At 42.7% G+C, this 18,353-nt stretch overlaps 1 protein-coding gene across 1 annotated transcript in view; it reads right to left on the bottom strand.

Moving 5' to 3' along the window:
• Positions 1-18,353, bottom strand: part of plod2 (procollagen-lysine, 2-oxoglutarate 5-dioxygenase 2) — a 32,186-nt gene that overhangs the window by 5,924 nt on the left and 7,909 nt on the right. The window contains exons 2-12 of the mRNA XM_061093682.1: positions 13,573-13,664; positions 12,550-12,686; positions 9,565-9,728; positions 7,355-7,467; positions 6,932-6,995; positions 6,542-6,639; positions 4,946-5,047; positions 2,994-3,119; positions 2,764-2,885; positions 1,913-2,017; positions 913-1,038 (exon numbers count right to left, since the gene is read on the bottom strand). Of these exons, the coding sequence (XP_060949665.1) occupies positions 913-1,038; positions 1,913-2,017; positions 2,764-2,885; positions 2,994-3,119; positions 4,946-5,047; positions 6,542-6,639; positions 6,932-6,995; positions 7,355-7,467; positions 9,565-9,728; positions 12,550-12,686; positions 13,573-13,664 (1,249 nt within the window). The remainder of the gene's footprint in view (positions 1-912; positions 1,039-1,912; positions 2,018-2,763; positions 2,886-2,993; positions 3,120-4,945; positions 5,048-6,541; positions 6,640-6,931; positions 6,996-7,354; positions 7,468-9,564; positions 9,729-12,549; positions 12,687-13,572; positions 13,665-18,353) is intronic.

Here is an 18,353-nt window from a genome sequence, read left to right as displayed (position 1 = left end):
TTTCGTCCTTGTCTTTGTTTGTTTGTTTTGTCAGCAGGACGACGTTTTAACTACTGAATGCATTTGCATGACACTTAGATGGATGGAATATGGGCACATTTTTTGCATGGATTAAGGAATCATTTCCAATTACATTCTGAGGGTCATATTTTTAGAGCACTGTCACCTATGAGTGGGGCAATTTGATGCTAATCCAATACAAATACATATCCAGCAGATTTAAATGTGGTTTCATAGGGTTTTTAGTGGTTACTGCTGGACAGCATCAAATAGAATCCAGTAAATACCACTAATGTGAAGCTGAGATCATTTGAATTCGGTCAGGGACCAACAGTTTTAGAACTATTGCTTAGAACCACTTCCAAATGAACATAACAGTTGTGCAAAATAATACATTTTCACCCTGGATTTTCACCGGTTTCTCTCATTTTGAGACGAACAGTTTCATTACACTTGGAAAGTCAAACTATTCCCGGATCCCAGCTCCCTTCACCTCCTCACCCTTCTATCTAACCAGGAGTGTAGGAGTTGCTAATGCTGCGACAGAAACCTGATCCCTCACTGTCGTCCACGGGTGATTAAACCTGGGTTTACACTGCGGTGGGCGGATGTTTATTCCTCTGCGCCATCTGGCCGCTATTTCAACTTATTTTCAATCTCGTAAAAAAAGTGTGAGTCTGTCAGAGAGGAGAAGCGAATTTGACTTCTGCTTTTCTCACGCCTCAGGCTGTAATACTCTTTATTGACTCTGCATATGTGCAACGTAGAGTTGAGCTTGTTGTTTATGGCTTACCATGGGTACCAGTTGTTTCAGCACAATAATTACAGTCATGAACAACACTAAACATATATATATGGCGTGTGAACCGTAACAATGCAGAGCCGTAGCTGTGTGTGCCACTTGTGACTTACATTCGTTTTCTCTGCACAATGTCGACGTAATCTTCGGAGCGGGCATAATAACCATCGAGACTCAGGGCTCCCCAGAAGTTGGACCACAGCTTCCCGTGACGGGTGACAACGGGACCAATTATTTTTCTGTAGGGAAGCAGGAGACAGAGCGGAGAGATGGTAATTCTGTCAAAGCAGATAAAACTCAGTGACATCTCGCAGACGGCCGACCGACTAATGCACCGAGTGCCTCGCCGGAGAAGAGGAGGAGGAGATCAGCCTCTCACTGGAAAGATATACGCTCGCAGCCAAGTCGGTAACAGATCGTAGAAGTGTATAACGCAAACCAGAGCTGTACGTAATGCTGGACTGGATCGCTTTCTGCAGCTTGGCTTTCTTTTGTCTGTTTCTTTGAATTTGCATGATATACTGTAACACTGGATCTTTTCCACTGCTTTTTCTTCTAGTCCCACAAACCACAATGAAAGGAAAAATTGTTCTATTATATAAGAAACTAGGCAGGCTGTTTAAAATGGGGCAGGGGTAGATATGGGCTAAGCTATATGCTAAGGATAAAATGTCTAGAATAAGATAAATTGGCATTTTACTTCCACAGGTTTGATGCCAGTAGAAAATTCTCATGCTGTCTTTAAAAATATCCTAGAAAGGCTTTTGCTTTGCATGCTTCCAACAGGTCACAATACAATCCCAAAGCCACAATGACATCTAGTTTGTGGGAAGCTTTCTTCACAGTCCTGAGCTGCAGAAGGAAAAAAGCTTTGCATGTTTGTTTTTTGTATAACGCAAAGTGGCATTTCGGGGGTTAGAGCAATGGACTCCTTCACTGTTTCCATGTGGTCAGGCGAAAACAGGAAGCCAGAGCCTCTTATTTTTAAACTTTCATTCACTCGGCTGTAATGTTCCTCTGCTTTGGCCAATGGAGGCATGAATTCAATGCTTCAACGATCACAGTGGCTACTCAGGAGGTCTGCTGGACGTGTCCCGGTTACCGTGTGTTTACCTGTTTTGCTCGATGAGGAGCTTCAGTGTCTGTCTGTTGGTGAGCATGACGTCGGAATCCATGCTGAAGTAGAAGTCACACGTAGCGTCCGTACGGCAAAGATCCCTGATCAAAAAAACAGACGTGGCAGAGAAAGTAGTGATTGAGAAATACTTGGAAGTAATCACCACCACAAGTTGAAATTTATCAGCGGGTAAGTATAAGATGTCACTTTTAATTGCAGAGTCAGACTCTCACTGACTATCTTCAAGCCTCCAGTGGATAATAGAATTGTAGGAAGATTAGAGGCTTCTCATAAACCTTAGACTTCATCATTATAGGGATGTCCTGACCAGTGCTCTTTAGGGCTGCCTTGCTTTTGATCCGATCGCTGTGTTTAGGCCTCACAGATTGAAATATCACTGTGACAACAGACTGTTAGTCAACACTGAAGAATGATAGGAAGGTTCCTGTGGGGGGGAAACTGCACCTGAGGTACTGCCACGGAGTAAATCACATCCACACTTCCCTACAGTCCAGATTAAGATATGATAAAAGGCAGCAAACATGAGCCTTTCAAAATCATTGCCATATTTGTATATATATGTACTGTATATCGGACAGTATGTCAGTATCAGCAACAGCCCCCAAACATCCATGAAGGTCGAGCTTTAATTTACACGTTTAAATATTTAGAGAAGTTTTCTTAAATAGAAGCTTTTATGAAGCTTTTTAAAAAATACTTCAGCAGGCACCTTTTCTAAAGGCTATGATTAATCTGTGCCAACGCTGCAATAACATGGCTCCATCAATTCTGTTCTTCAGACCACAGGTTCTGAGAGATGATAGATTTAGAGAAGCGGCGCGCTTACATGGCCATGTTCCTGGCCTCTCCTTGGCTCAGATTCTCCTCTGGTCCCACAACCTTGAAGCTGCTGAACACATTCCGGTTCTCTTCCCAGAACTTCTGGATGTGCTTCTCGTGGTAAACCTCCTGAGTTGAGAGAGCCAGTGGATAATGGAATCGGGAGTGATATACGAAGGGTCATGTGTGATAGAGATGTTGGAAAAAAGAAGAAATTCAAAGCAGCTGGAGACTCACATTGTTGTGGATAAAAAGGTGGATTTTGTCATGAGGATAATCCAGGGTCAGCAGCCGCTGGAAGAATTCGGGAAGAAATGGTGTCGGCTGCTCGATGAACACGCCAACCAACACATTCGGAGATTCCTGTTTAGATTAGAGGAGAGACAAATTAGGACTTATTTAAACAAGTAGGCCCCAGTAAGGGAGAACTGTTTAGAATCAATCATGGAGGATTTTGACGTTTCGCATTAGACATAAACAAACAGTGATGTTACAGATGGGATCGCTGACATCATTCTCTTTTCCTTAGTACCACCTAATAGCATTTAATAAACGGATGTGGGCCTCTGCAGTGTTCTGTCTTACAAATATACTTTAAGTTTACATATTAACACATCAACCAAACTGCTTTACAGGATCTCTAACCCACACTGCCACGTGTGACTCTATAAAAAACAGCACATGTACATAATTATCGCTAAGACAGCTAAGCCTAAGATGACATACAGAAAACGATGCAAGGGACACAGAGAAGAGAAGAGGGAACATTTTTCCATGACACTCCAGCCCACACAGCTCCGTCTGGACTCCTGATCCTCTTGACCAGTTCACAGAGAAGGTCTCGGCCAGGGATCAAAGGGGATCCGAGCAGAACCGTCTAATTTGAAAGTTCCGCAATGACTGTATTTCAGGCACATGAAGGGAGAGCTCGTGCATCCAGCCAGTTGGAGCTGGAAGCTGTCACAAAATGACAGTGGGCAAAGGGAAAGGGAGTGGCAGAAAGGGACAGGGAATAGCAACTGAAAACTGGAAGCAACACCTATTATACAAGAGACACAACTACAGTATACAGCAAAGTGGTCTGGCTGGCACCGGAGCGGTTCTGGTGGTGTGGCACCGTGTCTATATACGACCTAAACTCAGACCTACGACCAAAGTACACAAAGATCCAAATGGTTTGTTTACCCACAAGAAAGGGCCGAATGTCCAGTGTTTCCACATGAGCTGATCTTCCAGAAGTCTCTGTCCCGAACACAGAGGAGCAAAGGGGAATGAAATGCCCACTAACTGGTCTATTATTGCACGGCAGTGTTTTCTTTGCATCCATTATAGAAGGTCACTGAGTGCAACCTGCACAGAGATGCCTTTCTTGTACCTGGGTTTGTCTTGAATCCGCTCCAGTTTTAACCATTGAGCCATGTTTATTTAAGGAGTCTACAGGAATACAGAAGTCCCCATTTTGTTGCACTTTTGAACAGGTTTACAGCAAAGTTACTTGCAAAAGTAGAGTAGATAAAAACAAGGATTTAAAAAAAACAACACTATATTGACTGTAATTGTGTGTATGCTTCAGTAATCCTCCCAGAAAGAGAGAAGTACATTTGTAAAACACTAAAGCATTCTTGACAGATGCAACCACACAGCCAGAGATATTTCCTAGTTCCTGCCATTCCTGCCGTCCATACGTTGCTGTGCTTGGCTGAACTTTGTGACAAATTTTCAGCAAAACCGCCATAACTTATTATTATGGATATAACCCATACTGCGAAGCCCACTAAAAGCAAGGCTGGTCGACAGTGACACCCTTTTAAGTGAGCCCTGCCGAAAACCCCAGAAGCCATATCCTGCACCACAGCAGCGAAGGGCTTCCGCTTGCCCAAGTAGTTTCTCTGGCACTTATGCTCTTTTAAAAAGGGCCAAAAGGACCAATGGGTGCATGACCTGTTGTTGTTGGAACGGGAGTGTGTGTGGCACCAGTGCTTATCTGTTGAAATAGGACTGGCTGGGCACCCCTCCTTCTGTCTAGACTGTCAGTGATAGATGGATCGGTCATGCTAGAAAACCAGGCTGTGTTTCATCCTTTCCTCTACAGGGAGGAGGCTGAAGACAGACTTTCCACAGTGGCTATTTAAAAATGGACTGAAGTGGACAGCAAATAGAAATGGAATGGGATAATTTGTGGGACTTACTTTTAACTGAGACAGGTCCATAACATCGTCGTCGCAGTGGCCACACCCATGTTCATAGTTCCAGGTGTCGGGGACATAGTTGGCTAAGGAGTTCAAATACATCTGTGAAGGAAATAATTCAACGAAGGTGAAGATCTGGTTACGGACGATTAATAGCAACACAAGCAAAAAATTCATGACTCCTCTGTTTTACACAAGCACTGTGAACAACTTTCAGATCTACTGGAGGAATGTGAAATGACTGGGAAGAAACACAGGGTAAGGAATATCTATCCCAGGGAGATTGTGACTTGACAATCTAGTGATAATAAATAGAAATAAACAAGCACATGGAGTTATGAAAACAAAGTTACAAAGTGTTTTACATGGTTGAACCGGGATTAAAATGTTTCTGGACTAAATTTTATTAGATATAAAAGTGATTTTAAAATATGTGATTGATTGTGCAAGCCTTAGATCTTCAAACCAGTTTGAGGAGTTTCAGACGGGCATTGACAACCACAGCCTGGTCACCTTGAGTCTTAAATCCTGATTGATAAACTGCCAGCAGAGCCCTGGCTTAGGATCTGAGGCTGCACTCTGCCTCACATGGGAGTAGAAGAAACTTTGCAATATGACCGGGAGAAAAACCATGAAGTGCTCTGAAGGTGATAAGTAAAATCCTGATAAACTGGCAGGGTCACGGCTCTGTTTTCTTAGGAAGTGACTAAACTGCTGCATGCTCCAGTCGAGGGAACACAGCAGTAGACAGACAGCTATCTCTCCGTGGTTCTCTTCATAAATGTCAGCATATTGCAATCACAATCATAACTGCACTTTATTTAGTGGGCGTAAATGTTAGAAATTGTCCGGGAACATATAATTTCCATTGCTGTGTATGAATCATTTATTAGACATTAAAGAGTGATCATGTATTTTTCGCCAGATTGAACTTGGCGTGTTGACCGGAAAATAAAATTAACTAATGGTAATAGATCCATCTAGCAGCGTTAGAAACCACTGCTAGGACACCGTTTAGTGATCTACAGTTTAGAGCTTCTCCTCCAGCTGCTGAGGCCTCTGGGAAGAGTGACTCAACACTGTGGTTGGTTTGGTTCCTCACCAAGACAACCAGAGACAGGCAGCTGGTGGTGGAGTGAGACGTGTGAAGAGTCAGGGGAAGGAAAAAGACCGGAGAAGAAAATGTGTACGGACGTCCTGCTCTTCAACCCGTCACTCAAATGTACATGGAATGACGGAGAGGAGAAAATGTACTTTGCATGATAACGTAGTTTTGGTCCGATCCTTTTTCTCCACTGAATAAGGAGCTGGCTTTTAAGAGCTGGGTCTGGCAAGTATCACATGAACAGAACGCATATTTCCCGACTGTATGGGAGTTTAGACACTGAAATGCAATCTTTGGCGATGAGTGTTAGCCAGAGGAAAATCTAAAAGGCATTGGCCAAAAGAAAGTCTCAGCAAAAAGGACAAAGAGTTCAACAACTCAACCCAAAGCTATATGCAATGTCCTAGATAAGGAGGATAAACTTAGAATACTATACCATGAGTTGAATATATTTATATAACACGTGCGTGAAGTCATTATTCCTTACTCACTTTGGTGTTACCGTTTCCATGGACAACCACCGGCAGAGAGTCGTACGCTGTGTTTCTGACTCTCACTCGGTCTGTTCCAAACTTGAGAAGCACTTCATCTGCCAAAAGGAGGAACATGAGACATTTAAGGCCAGGTTATGAAAACTGACTTACCACATGGGCAAGAGCGGCAAAGCTTATTAATTTGCCGGGTAAGTTGCCAAGACGACAAGTTCCCTGAAAATATGCGATCTTTCACAGAAGCATGGGAGCGAAATGGGGATCATGATCCAGGTTTTAGTTTACTAAGAAAACTGGGGTTTTAAATGACATTATTTGGAATGTTTGACAAATATTATGCAGAAAATCAGGAAATTGAATCATAGAATAAATGTTTGGGGAATATCTCACCAACTGCCCCGTTCAGGTTCTGGAAAATCTGGCACTTGTGGTCCAAAGTCATATTGAGTCTTTGCTGTGAAAACATGAACATAGAGACAGTTACTAAGCTATTCAAGATACAAGCTGTGTCTCAATTCAGGGGCCGCATTCGAAGACTGATTGTGTCACAGCAGCGAAACTATGTCCTGTTTTCAAAGGCTCCTCCAGATGTGTTCGACTAAAGATCCAATGGGTGGATCCTTCCCGGCCCAACCTATCCCATAATTCATTGACTAACATTTTTTAAAAAGGCAATGGACCGTCTAATTTCAATTCAACCTTCAATGTGCATGTGGCCACGTAGATTGTAAGGAAGGCCACTGAAATTGGGACACAGCTACAGTATGTTTACCAGGGATCTCTTCAGTGTTTTCATTAATACATTTTACTTACTCTCTGTAAGGGATCCACGTATATTTTAGTGTAGAAGAGCTGGTCGTCATCGTTGTCATGGAGGTCCCACTGTGAAACTAATCTGTTTATGTATGGGGCACTGCCGATTATACCTGAAAGTAATAAACAGAATGATTCACACATGCAGCTGTAAATTATAGGTTGAGAGTTGTTAATAAGGTTGTATAGCTGGCAGGCGCTTGGTGACAATTATACTCTATCTGCGGGCGCCTTAGTCTAAAGACTTCACCCTCGGAAGTTGGAATGCTTCACACAAAGTGTGATTTTTGGCAAAAATCCAAAGCAGGCAAGAAATGTGCAGGGACTTTCCCTTCCCACAGTTTGTCGAGAGAATAGCGTACTGAAGGCCTGTCTGAGAGCTGATATCTATACATCACTGTCCTACAGTGCTCTACTAGCTGAGCCTCTGAACCAGTCAGCCTCTCACACCCTCTCTAAATGTACATTCGCATGGCAACCTCTCCTCCTGTTTTCCCTGTCGTCTCCTCGTCTTCCTTCTCTCGCTTAAGGTCACTGACCACAGACGCAGATTGCAGGGTATGGCTATGTCACTGGTCTATGCCATTCTGCATCCCGTCATTAAAAAAAAAAAAAAAAAAGCCTCAGACACTGTAAACAAGTCGATGGATAAAAGCAAATCACAACATTACATGGGATTGGTATTGTCAGCAGCTCGTCCACAAAATGATGGCTGTAAAAACAACAGAGCACGGAAAACCCTGGGAAGTGAATTTCTTTTTGTCCCAATGCCGGTGGGAAAGAAGTTACTGTTTTGCACTCAGTGTATCTTGATTCTATCTGAAACTCACTCTACTCTGTGACCCAGATGCTTTAAAACATTCCGCGATGGTCACTTGGGCAGAATCCATAGGAGCGCGAAGAAAACCTACAATTTTATAGGAACTGCGGGACATTCGGGGGGCCAAGACAAATCCACATGTCAATGACAATGAACGCTAAAAACAGTCTCTGATCAGACTGAGACATCTAGGCTCCACTATGGGAGGTCAGGCCAGGCTGACGACCACAGGGAAGGCAGTAATTCGGTGTCCTGAAGAAAGGGCAAGGATGCAGCTAGTCCTGTCATTTGAGGATATACCCATCCTTTGTTGAATCCTCTGCACGTACTCAGTGCACAGATGATATACCCAACATTCTGTGTCGAAAAGGATGCAGAAAAACAAGTTAAACGACTCCAGCTGATCCAGAATATAGCGGCTCCTTGTAAAATCCAGCACAGAATTCGAAATCCTCAATAATCCCTTAATAATCAGGCGCAATCATATCACAGAGACCCAACAGTAACCATCACCCCACTGGAGCACTGCACTCCCAGAATGCAGGCTTACTTATTTGAGGTTTCTTCCTGCTAAAAGTTTTTCCTTTCCACTTTCGCCAAAAGCCTCGCTCATCGGGAACGTTGGACCTCTGTAAATAATATTGTAAAGAGTCCATCAGTCCTATCCAGAGGCCACAGAGATAACTTCTGCTATGAATTTGCGCAATAGAAAGTTAGCTTGAAGTCACACTGATGTTATGGTTTGGAACAGCTGTAGATATATCGAGGAGGAAAAGGAGGATGATCACTCCAACAATGCATCAAGAGTGAAAAAACGATTGCAGTTAGTGTTGACATGGGTTTTTTCAGCTCATTTCCACTGGGAGAGGACAGACCACTGGGAGGTAAATGTACTTCCACGATAATAAAAGTCTGGTGGTTTCATATTCAAAAACTAACACTGGTCTGTCTCTCCACCACTCTACATTGGTTACAATAAGGGTAACTGGTGTTTAGCCCGCCCCCTGAATTCCTGCTCGGCCTGCAAGTCTTTAAGATTTGACAGCTGTAAGTAGAAGATGTAAACCAACACACACACACACACACACACACACAGGGAGGTGACGGATTTACAAGATTAACACTAATCTACCTCATCGTAAAAATCTGTGGCAACCATACTTGTCTCAATTAGACAAATATTAGAGTCCGGAAAGGTTTGGGCTTAAAATGGGGTTAAGAATTTAGACCAATTCAGATTACCACATTATAAAGTAGCAGCAACATGTAACCTGACCATTGAGTAGTTGAGGGTCACAAATGGCCTCTGACGACAAAGTGTTAACATGTCCGGGAGGAGACGTTCAACATTCCAGCATTTCCATCATATTTAGCATTTTTTAGCACCAACCTCCAGAGTTGAGGAAGCGTTTGCCACTGCGGACCGAGGGGTACTTGTCAGCAAGTCTCTTATCGGGCCATATCAGTCCCTCTGCAGCGAACAGCACTTTGTGATTGGCCTGCTGGAACTTCCTGAGAATCTCCTCCGGTCCGCCGGCGAAGATAAGATCGTAGCTGAAGGGGAGAAGCGAAATATGGTTATCATTTCAGATTTCATCCTTCACAGTGTGACAGTTTTACTACCTTTACCTCAGAAGCACAACCTTAGGCTTTGACTTGTTCAAGACAGATAAAGATCTAAATATAAACAGTGGACATTCTTTGTGAGTGAGCGATTGTGTCTGCAGACATTCCTGGACTGCACTGTCAAAAGGTTCCTGCTGTGCCAGACATTCACCCACGAAGACTCCGTGTTGATGCAGGCAGTGGGGTGACTCTGTGGTGACTTGTTAAAAAGCCTTGCAATCACTGAAAGGGCAGATATTTCTGGGATGTGGAAAATCCTCATGTGTCTTTAATTACTTCATGGCGTGAAGTCATCGTAGTAAAAGAGCCGGTTCACACTGGCGTTTATTCTGCACTGGTGTCTGTGTTCTTGTGTTTCACATTTCAACACACTTACATTCACATCACGTCTTTACACTCGAACAGCTTTTAACACCTCATTTGCTCTGTTTTTCCTCTAATATCCAACTCCCTCCCTTTCCCTGGTGATTTCTCCAGCTTTGACCTCTCGTCCCTTCTCTTGTCCCCTCTGTGTCTCTCCCTCACTGTCTCGAGGGTCGGACACATGCTGAACAGCATTATGGGAGATGATTTACAACCTATGCGATTGGTCTGTAAGTTTCCTGGGCCGCAAACCCAGAGCAATAAAAGCTAGAAATGCTGCACCAGTTAAAATAAAGTTGCTCTGTCAACTTTAAATATCTTCTGAATGAGTTATAGAATATAATGCTGAGCCCGAATGGGACCGGGGGTCTGGCTCTGGACCGCTGTCCGCCTACAATGGACCCTGGATAAATACACACACCAGTTTACATAAGGTTCCAGAAAAAGCAAAACTCCTCCTTTATACAATCCGAGCCTCCTCAGTCCAACATGTCACGAGAAGAACAGCCAGCATCGGCTCTACTGTGTCCACATGTGGCCGACACATGTTCATACAACAACCCACTGTCGCTTGTTACCTCATCAATCACAGTTACTGCTCCAGTAAAAAAAAAGGACCAGCAAATCATAGCAGAACATGGATTTGATTAAGCAAGAGTTTAAAAACGTAATTACCAGACAATAATGACCAAACTGGCCATGGAGCAAATTGGCTTGTTTGATACTCTCTCACTTATTGAGTGTGGAGTTTCTTTCCCTTTCTTTTTTTTTGCGAGCATCATTTCTTCATTTCACTTTCAGAATCTGTGATGATTTCCCTCAAAACCTCCTCCTCTTTCTCTCTCTCTCTCTCTCTCGAATACCCGCTGCTCTCCCACACACCCTGTGTGGTGACAGTCGAGGTCTGGGGCAGGATGGCTGAGCATGTGTGTTTATGAACTTTTCCCATTCATAAACTCTGACACGCAGACACCCTAGAAACACGTCGCCATCCATCCAGTGGTTTGTTACCTAGCAACAGTGTTGGTGTAATTACGTGTAAATACCACTTGAAAGCCAAGGATGTATTCACGACACAGACATAATTAAATTCAAGGGAAACCTTTAAGGAAAATAATAGCACCATTAAAATAGATTCTCTACCCCAGGTCTTAGATTTGTGTGGATGTTGTGACGTTTTCATTGGTCCACGTAAAACCTGCCATTCTATTGGTTTGGTTATTTCACAAAAACCAAGAGCGAGAGCAGAGATCTGCAGAAATCAGATCAGTAATGTGAGGAGACCGACTCAAACTGAAGCACAGGAGATTTGTGCAGGAACACTTTATTGTGGCTGAGTGCAGACAAACAGCTTTCAGCACAATCAGAGAACTATATACATAACACGACTTTTGGTTTTCAGAGCATAACTGAACACTCAGTAGAAACCATCTAATTGAGACTCAACTCAAGAGTTAATTTGTGTTTTAAATCAATAGCTGGCAGGACAGAAGCCAGAGGAGAGTCTACAGCTGCACTGAGTGTCCTTCTGCAAACACTGCTCTAATAGTTCCTCTGATAAACTAACAGAGATGTTATCCTTTCCTCTTCTTTTCTGGGATTCAGCCCATGCTCAGAAGTTCAGTCAAATATTTCAGTTATCAGAAGGGCTGAGGTGTCAGAGCTGCTTTATAGATTTTTAAAATAAACATGATTGTCTCATCATCTCTTGTGAAGTGTAGATCATATTTATTACACAACAATCACTTCTACAAAAATAGAAATCACCTGTTTGAGGGGTGTGACAACTTTGCAAGTTGTGTAAGTATCATCATCTCCTGTTCAATTGAGGATCTGTGACCTTCCAAGCTGTTATTATCCCAAATCACTCTCATTACCTCACTCAAACTTTCCATCGGCCTTGACAACTCATAATTCAGCCACCTGCACGTTAGCATTACTCTCCTCATATATTTGCTGATGCTCTGTAATGATCTCTCTGCATGAACGAGTGGAGGAAAAGCAAAGCAATTATTAAAGGCTGCCGTAGTGAAAATGAGTTTTCACTTTAAATACATAGACCTGAGCTGTAATTTGAGATGTTTTGCATCCTGCATTGTAATGGATTCATTTTGTGATGTTAGTAGCTGAACATCTCTCAGAGAAAGACAATGAAAAAACACAGAAACACAGAAATATGATATAAATCAGATTTAGTGTTTATATATATATATATATATATTTGTTGGCTGCAAAAATTATGGTCATTGAAAAGTTGAATTACTAAAAACGTCAGATTATGAAGAAAACCCATAAATTACCTGACGACAAAGAAAGAAGGGAGGGGGAGAAAGCACATAAAGATAAATAAAACCAATTTCAAAAATATCTATGGTGATCAACGTACCTGTCCACTGACAGGACAACGAGATCCTCCTGGTCAGCCAGAGCCTCCATGGCCTCCTTCAGTAGTCTGACTTTTTGCCCTCCACCGATAGAACGACCCACATCTCCGCCCTTCCACATCTCTCCCATTCCCAACACCTGAGACAGAAAACATGAAGGACAAGCTGTGGAGAACTGACGTCAACTGGTCTGACACCAAAAATCCCCAAAAGGAAGCTTTGCAGTGATTAAAACAATCTGTTTTCAAAAAGGATTCCACTCATTTCTCAATATGCAAGAATGTTCCAAGGCCTTTTCTGGAATTAAGGGGGCGTGAGTTTGGCCAGTCCAGTGACATCACGAAAATTACACTTGATTCAAGAAAATAGGTCAAACAATCCTGTCTGGACAATGGATCCGTTATGCTATCCGGTCCACTGATTGCTAGAATGACTCACTTTGTAAACTCCTGTCTGTAAAAGCTGCCAGAACAAACTTGTAACATGCCCATGAATAACACACACACACACACACACACACATGCACACACACACTCTCACACACACACTGAGGTGATTGGTGAGAGAAAAATATGAAGGTTGGAGTTAACGATAATCTCATGGGTCCAAATTACCTGAGGCGTTAAGGAAACACCTGAGCTGTTAGGGTTTGCAAGTGTGTGTCTGCAGGAGGTGGAATACTAACTGGTGAGGAGAGATCTGAGGAAACGTGAGCAGGCCGTGAACTCGGCGCCCCACGCCACAAAAAGCAATGTTTTTTTTATTTTACTGTTGCATTTTCGACCACAGAGGGGAATTCTGCAGCCAAACTCGGCAGCGTTCGCCGTAAAGCTCCTATTGCATCTTACCGCACTTCACTGTTTCCCTTAATGGGCCTAATCAATCTTGTGAATTGTGTTTTTAAAAAGGAAACATTTGGCTGCCGTGTGTGTGTGTGTGTGTGTGTGTGTGTGTGTAGCATTGTGTGCTGGGACAATCTGCCCATTTGTGGATATGATTTTGGAAGAGGAGAAAGGGATCCTTACCTTCACGGTGTAGTTGAAATAGTTTGCGGACTGCATAAAGCGGAGGAAGCCATCTGTTTCCTGTGTCGCTACGGTTAAGACAAGCAATTTTTCTGAAAAAGAAAGGAGAGCACATTTCCACAGCTGATTACAGGGATTCGGGAATATCTTGTTTCAGCAGAAAGCTTGTGACCTCTTTAGTTGTGAATTCAGCTTCATGCATATATACCTATTTTAGATTATTTAGATTTATACCTCAGTGAAGCGAGTTCCATGTAAACCTCAGACCTAAGTCAACAAACTGGTAACCATTTGGTTTGGGCTTCTGAGGAACAGAACTGTAATTTTAATTGGATTCAAAAACAGAGGCGTGTATTTTAAACCTGGACTCGATGGTTTGTATCTTCCTGGGTTAGAGGAACTCCCACAAACCTCCAGGACATTTCCAGTGGTCATGAGTGCTGAAAGTCTGAGGTTTCAGGAAGGGTTAGACCAAATACAAATTATCACTGACTCTGGATGTGAAGCTCGAGATGCAAGTCTTCACTTCTTCTGTTCACAGGATGTAGCTTTGATCAGAGCGGTGGCGATCTGTTGATGTGGGCCACGGAGGGAAGTAGTTCTGGTTCGTAAAACACTATTATAACACGTGGGCGGGGAGGGGCACTAATTCCTCCCCAACTGTGAACAGATTATTTAAAAATGTGCTAAATGTTGTTGTGTGTTAGTATTTTTGACAGACCAACAAAAAAAAGTTGACAACGCTTTAATACGACTTCAAAAGCCACTTGAAGACTAATCTTGCTTTTCATGTTTGCAGAGCCGATCTGCTTTCTATTTAATATGCAGCAGTATGATCCAATAAATCCCCTTGTAAATTATTTACTATCCTTCACTGGCGAGTAGCGTTGGAAGCGTGAGAGGAAGCATAGGCTGAGTAAAGGCCTCGAAAAGTGCTAATCCAAAGTGCACTTCCCAAGAACACAGCTCAAGAGCTTGTGTTACACCTTTGGAGCAAAATAAAGATTAACACATATTTATTAGTTCATTTAATAGCAGTTTTTATGAGCCTGGAGTGTGTGGATTACTTGTTTTGTTGACTCCAAAGCGAATCTCACCATGTACGAGACAAATAAAGCGATAACAGATTATATTTTAGATATGTACCGGTTTGAACCATATAGACTGTTTGTAAGGACTCCCCAGAAATGAAGCCAAAGCATCTTGATCTGGCTACAATATAGATCAAATAACCCCGTCTCCTCCATGTTAGCGGATGGGACATGGGTTCACATTTTTGAACGGATCATTTTCTAGTTCGTTTTCTGGTTAGTTTAATTAGTTATTTAAAAATAACCGGTTAAAACGTCATGATCGCCAACTGATCGCCACTCAATTCCCCCAATTGCTACGGCCGGGCTATGGCTACAAAAAAGACGTCGGTGATGCAACACCTCTCGTATTTGGGATATTTCGGCCTCACATCTGGATAGTTGGAGGAAGTGGAAATGTCCATCTTTACATACAGTCTATAAGTACAACCCAACTCACTCCCACTGGTCATGCAAAGCCTCTGCGACGGCCATGAAAGGGAAAGTTATGGCACACGAGGGAGAACAAATATGTTGACATAGTGTCTGAATATATACCAGACACAGACTGTCTGTGAGGACGTTCAAACGTTGGACATAAAATCAAGTTACGGTGTATTTGTCTTATCTTACATTGGAGAAGTGAACGATATATAAGCGCCTTTTCATTTTGACCCAAATCATCGACCTCCCACTCACTCCTCCGCACTAAAGCACATTACAAGCAGCTCGTTTCCAGCTTTTCCTATCATTGTGACTTAGCCATTCTCTCATCCCAGTCTAGCCTGTGGCCCTGTCATGGCTCTAATAGCCATTCCAGCAACTGCTGTGACACAGACTTTCTTTTTGCAGGTTGGAAATAGTTCCCCCCCCACCCCCGTCCGCCTCCAGCCTCACAGCTTCAGATGGCACATGTCCTGTTTTGTGTAATTTACTTTATTTTCTTTCCTTTCTCTTTCTGTCCCTATTGATACATTTAAAGAATCTTGGGTGTCTCTCGAGAGGCGCTACATAGATTCAAGTTATTACTATTATTATGGCTAAGAACTGGTCAGAATTAGACCAGCATGAGTTTCCCATTAGTGCAGTGTGGTGGAACGGAAAGCCTGCTTTGTGCCACAGGTGTGTCCTTGTTCTTGTACTTGGCTCTAAGGCAGGAGACGATGGAGCGTAGTGCTGGGAGCGGACGGTGTCTCGTACATCTGCGAAATACATTTTCCATTCAGGTTGTTTTAATGGTTACATGAAAGTTTTACTGGCGCCCTGCTTCCCTACAACAGCATGTCGTACAACTTTCTACTGCTCAACATAAATAAGTGTTTTTGGCCTGAAAGAGGACAGATTTAAAGTCAGTGCTCAGCTTGAATCTGTGACATCAAAAAAAACAAATCAATCCTGAAATCTTTGTGTAGTTTGGGACTCTGAACTTCAACAGCCACGTAAAGACATTTATGGGATCAGCCCACAAATGATGCCTTTCTGAACCAAAAGTCCACGACAAGATCAAGACACTACAACACAACACAGCGGTTCTCAAAATCACTGCACCGGCTTCCTGTGTGTAAAAGAATGGAGTTAGAAATCACTATACTTGTCATCTCTGATTTACTCGAGCTCTGTGAAGCATCCAACCCGCTCAGGTCACCTGGGACAGCTTCACTCAGCGTTCCCAGAATCAAAAGCAGAGCACCCCCCACCCCCCCACCCCCCCACCTGTGAAACAAGTTTTCCTGACAACACAGGGTCTGCTAAAGCTGTCAGTGCACTTCCATCAGGGCTTGAAACCCTATTGTTCGCTGAGGCTTAATAATAAATGGGATACTTTTGTATTTATTGTCTTCTAATCTATTTCCAACTCATTTGTAAATCACTTTGAATCAGCTCGTGTCCAGATGGTTCAACAGTACCGGAAGTAAACTTGCTTTATAATAGACTATTCTGACAATAAGATGAAGATACAGCTGCTATTCCCACTGGGTCACATAGGGAATACTTTTAATAACAACAGTCCACAGTTTAGATCATAGAGCAGCACGGTGGTCCAGTGATCAGCACCATCGCCTCACAGTAAAAACTTTCTGGGTTCAAACCACAGACTGTGTAAGAAGATGGAAGACACATCTCCATCATTTGCCCCCTTCCAGAAGTGAAGCCAAAATAACACGGATACGAACGTTGCCATCTTGCTAAACTGACATCATTTAATGTGAATTATGACTTTTTAGAGAAGGCATCTAATGTCGGCAGCGATTGGCCAACCCGCGACCCTCAAGCGTGGATCGGGAGAGTTTCAGTGGAATCTCAGTGGAAAGTATTCTGGTGCCTCGAGTATTTCCTGCTGTGATCTCTTGGCCTGAAATGTTCGCCTTACATAATGCTGTGATTACATCCAGGAAATACGTTTTGTAAATCTGTGCAATGAACTCAACGCACTTCACTTTTCTCTTCCCGAAGATACTTCACCAACAGATTTGTTTGTATTTGTGTGATTTAAAGCAAAGGGTGAGCTGGGTTTAAATTCTCTCAACTATAACTTTTCCTTCACTGTCATACTCGTGATAAAAAACAGAAACACAGACTTGCTCGTGATAACAGAGAAACAGCCGAACCCCCCCCCCGTGATCCCTCAGTGACTTCTCTTTGACCTCACAGATCCACACACTTTCACATGCAGTCCACATGAGTGCATCCCAACAAGCAGCTCCCAGCATAAATACAGCCTGGGGATGCAAACCGCTGCAGATTGACATTTTTATTTGCTACTTTACAATCGTTACATTAACACTCGGCCAAGTCTCCTTCGTTCTTAACCCAATTTCTAGAGGAGAAAGACTCACTCAGAATTCAGAGCGTGTGAACAATGAGGCTGGAGTTCTTGGCTGCTACTCACAACATTGTCACCAAATTCGGCTCAAAGTGCCAAGGGGATAATTATGATGTGTCAATTCACTGCCGAGCTGAGGCCATTTATCTCTGTCTCTCTCCGTGTTACATTAAACTGCAGGTTGACAATAAGCCGATCCCACTCCAGTTTTTGATTAGGGCTTTCCATCACTTCCTGGAAGTCCTCTCCTAATCGGTTTGGCACGCTGTTTTCCGACAGATTGCTGAATTGCACATCTAACAATGGATGAAGGCTGAAAGGGAACTGACCTCGCACACTGTAAATGTAAAGGTGCCAATTCTTACAGAAAACAAAACCCCTGGCAGATCATTTTCCCCCCAGCTTCCATCCACACTTTATCTTTACACAGCTAACCTTAACTAATATTCACCATCTCTAAAATGTGCACTTTCAGATGCTGCAATAAACTTTAATAGAGCATAGATTTTACAATGTGGTGTAATAAAAGGAGATGAGGTTTCTTCGAGTAACACTCTCTCAGGTCTCAAGTAGAAAAGGAAAAGTAATCTCAACTATATTTCTAGTCTTTAAAAGCTGATTTTCATTCTCTATTGAAATATACAGTATGTGAACCAAATGCTGCAAGAGAGGTACAGAAAGCAATGAAAAAACTAAACCACAGTATGGTCTGGAAAAATGTTAACTGCCACTATAAAGTATACAGTATTACATGGAACTATAGGCAAACATATGAAACACTTTAAGCCCATAACCTCAAACATATATCGATATATCTATATCCCGATATTTCAGTCGCCCATGAAAATAAGATTTAGCAATTATTCCAAAAATGTCATAATCAAACC

This window comes from Limanda limanda, chromosome 20, assembly GCF_963576545.1.
Source record: "Limanda limanda chromosome 20, fLimLim1.1, whole genome shotgun sequence".
NCBI classification, from domain to species: domain Eukaryota; kingdom Metazoa; phylum Chordata; class Actinopteri; order Pleuronectiformes; family Pleuronectidae; genus Limanda; species Limanda limanda.
This window is presented reverse-complemented; position numbering and strand designations above follow the sequence as displayed.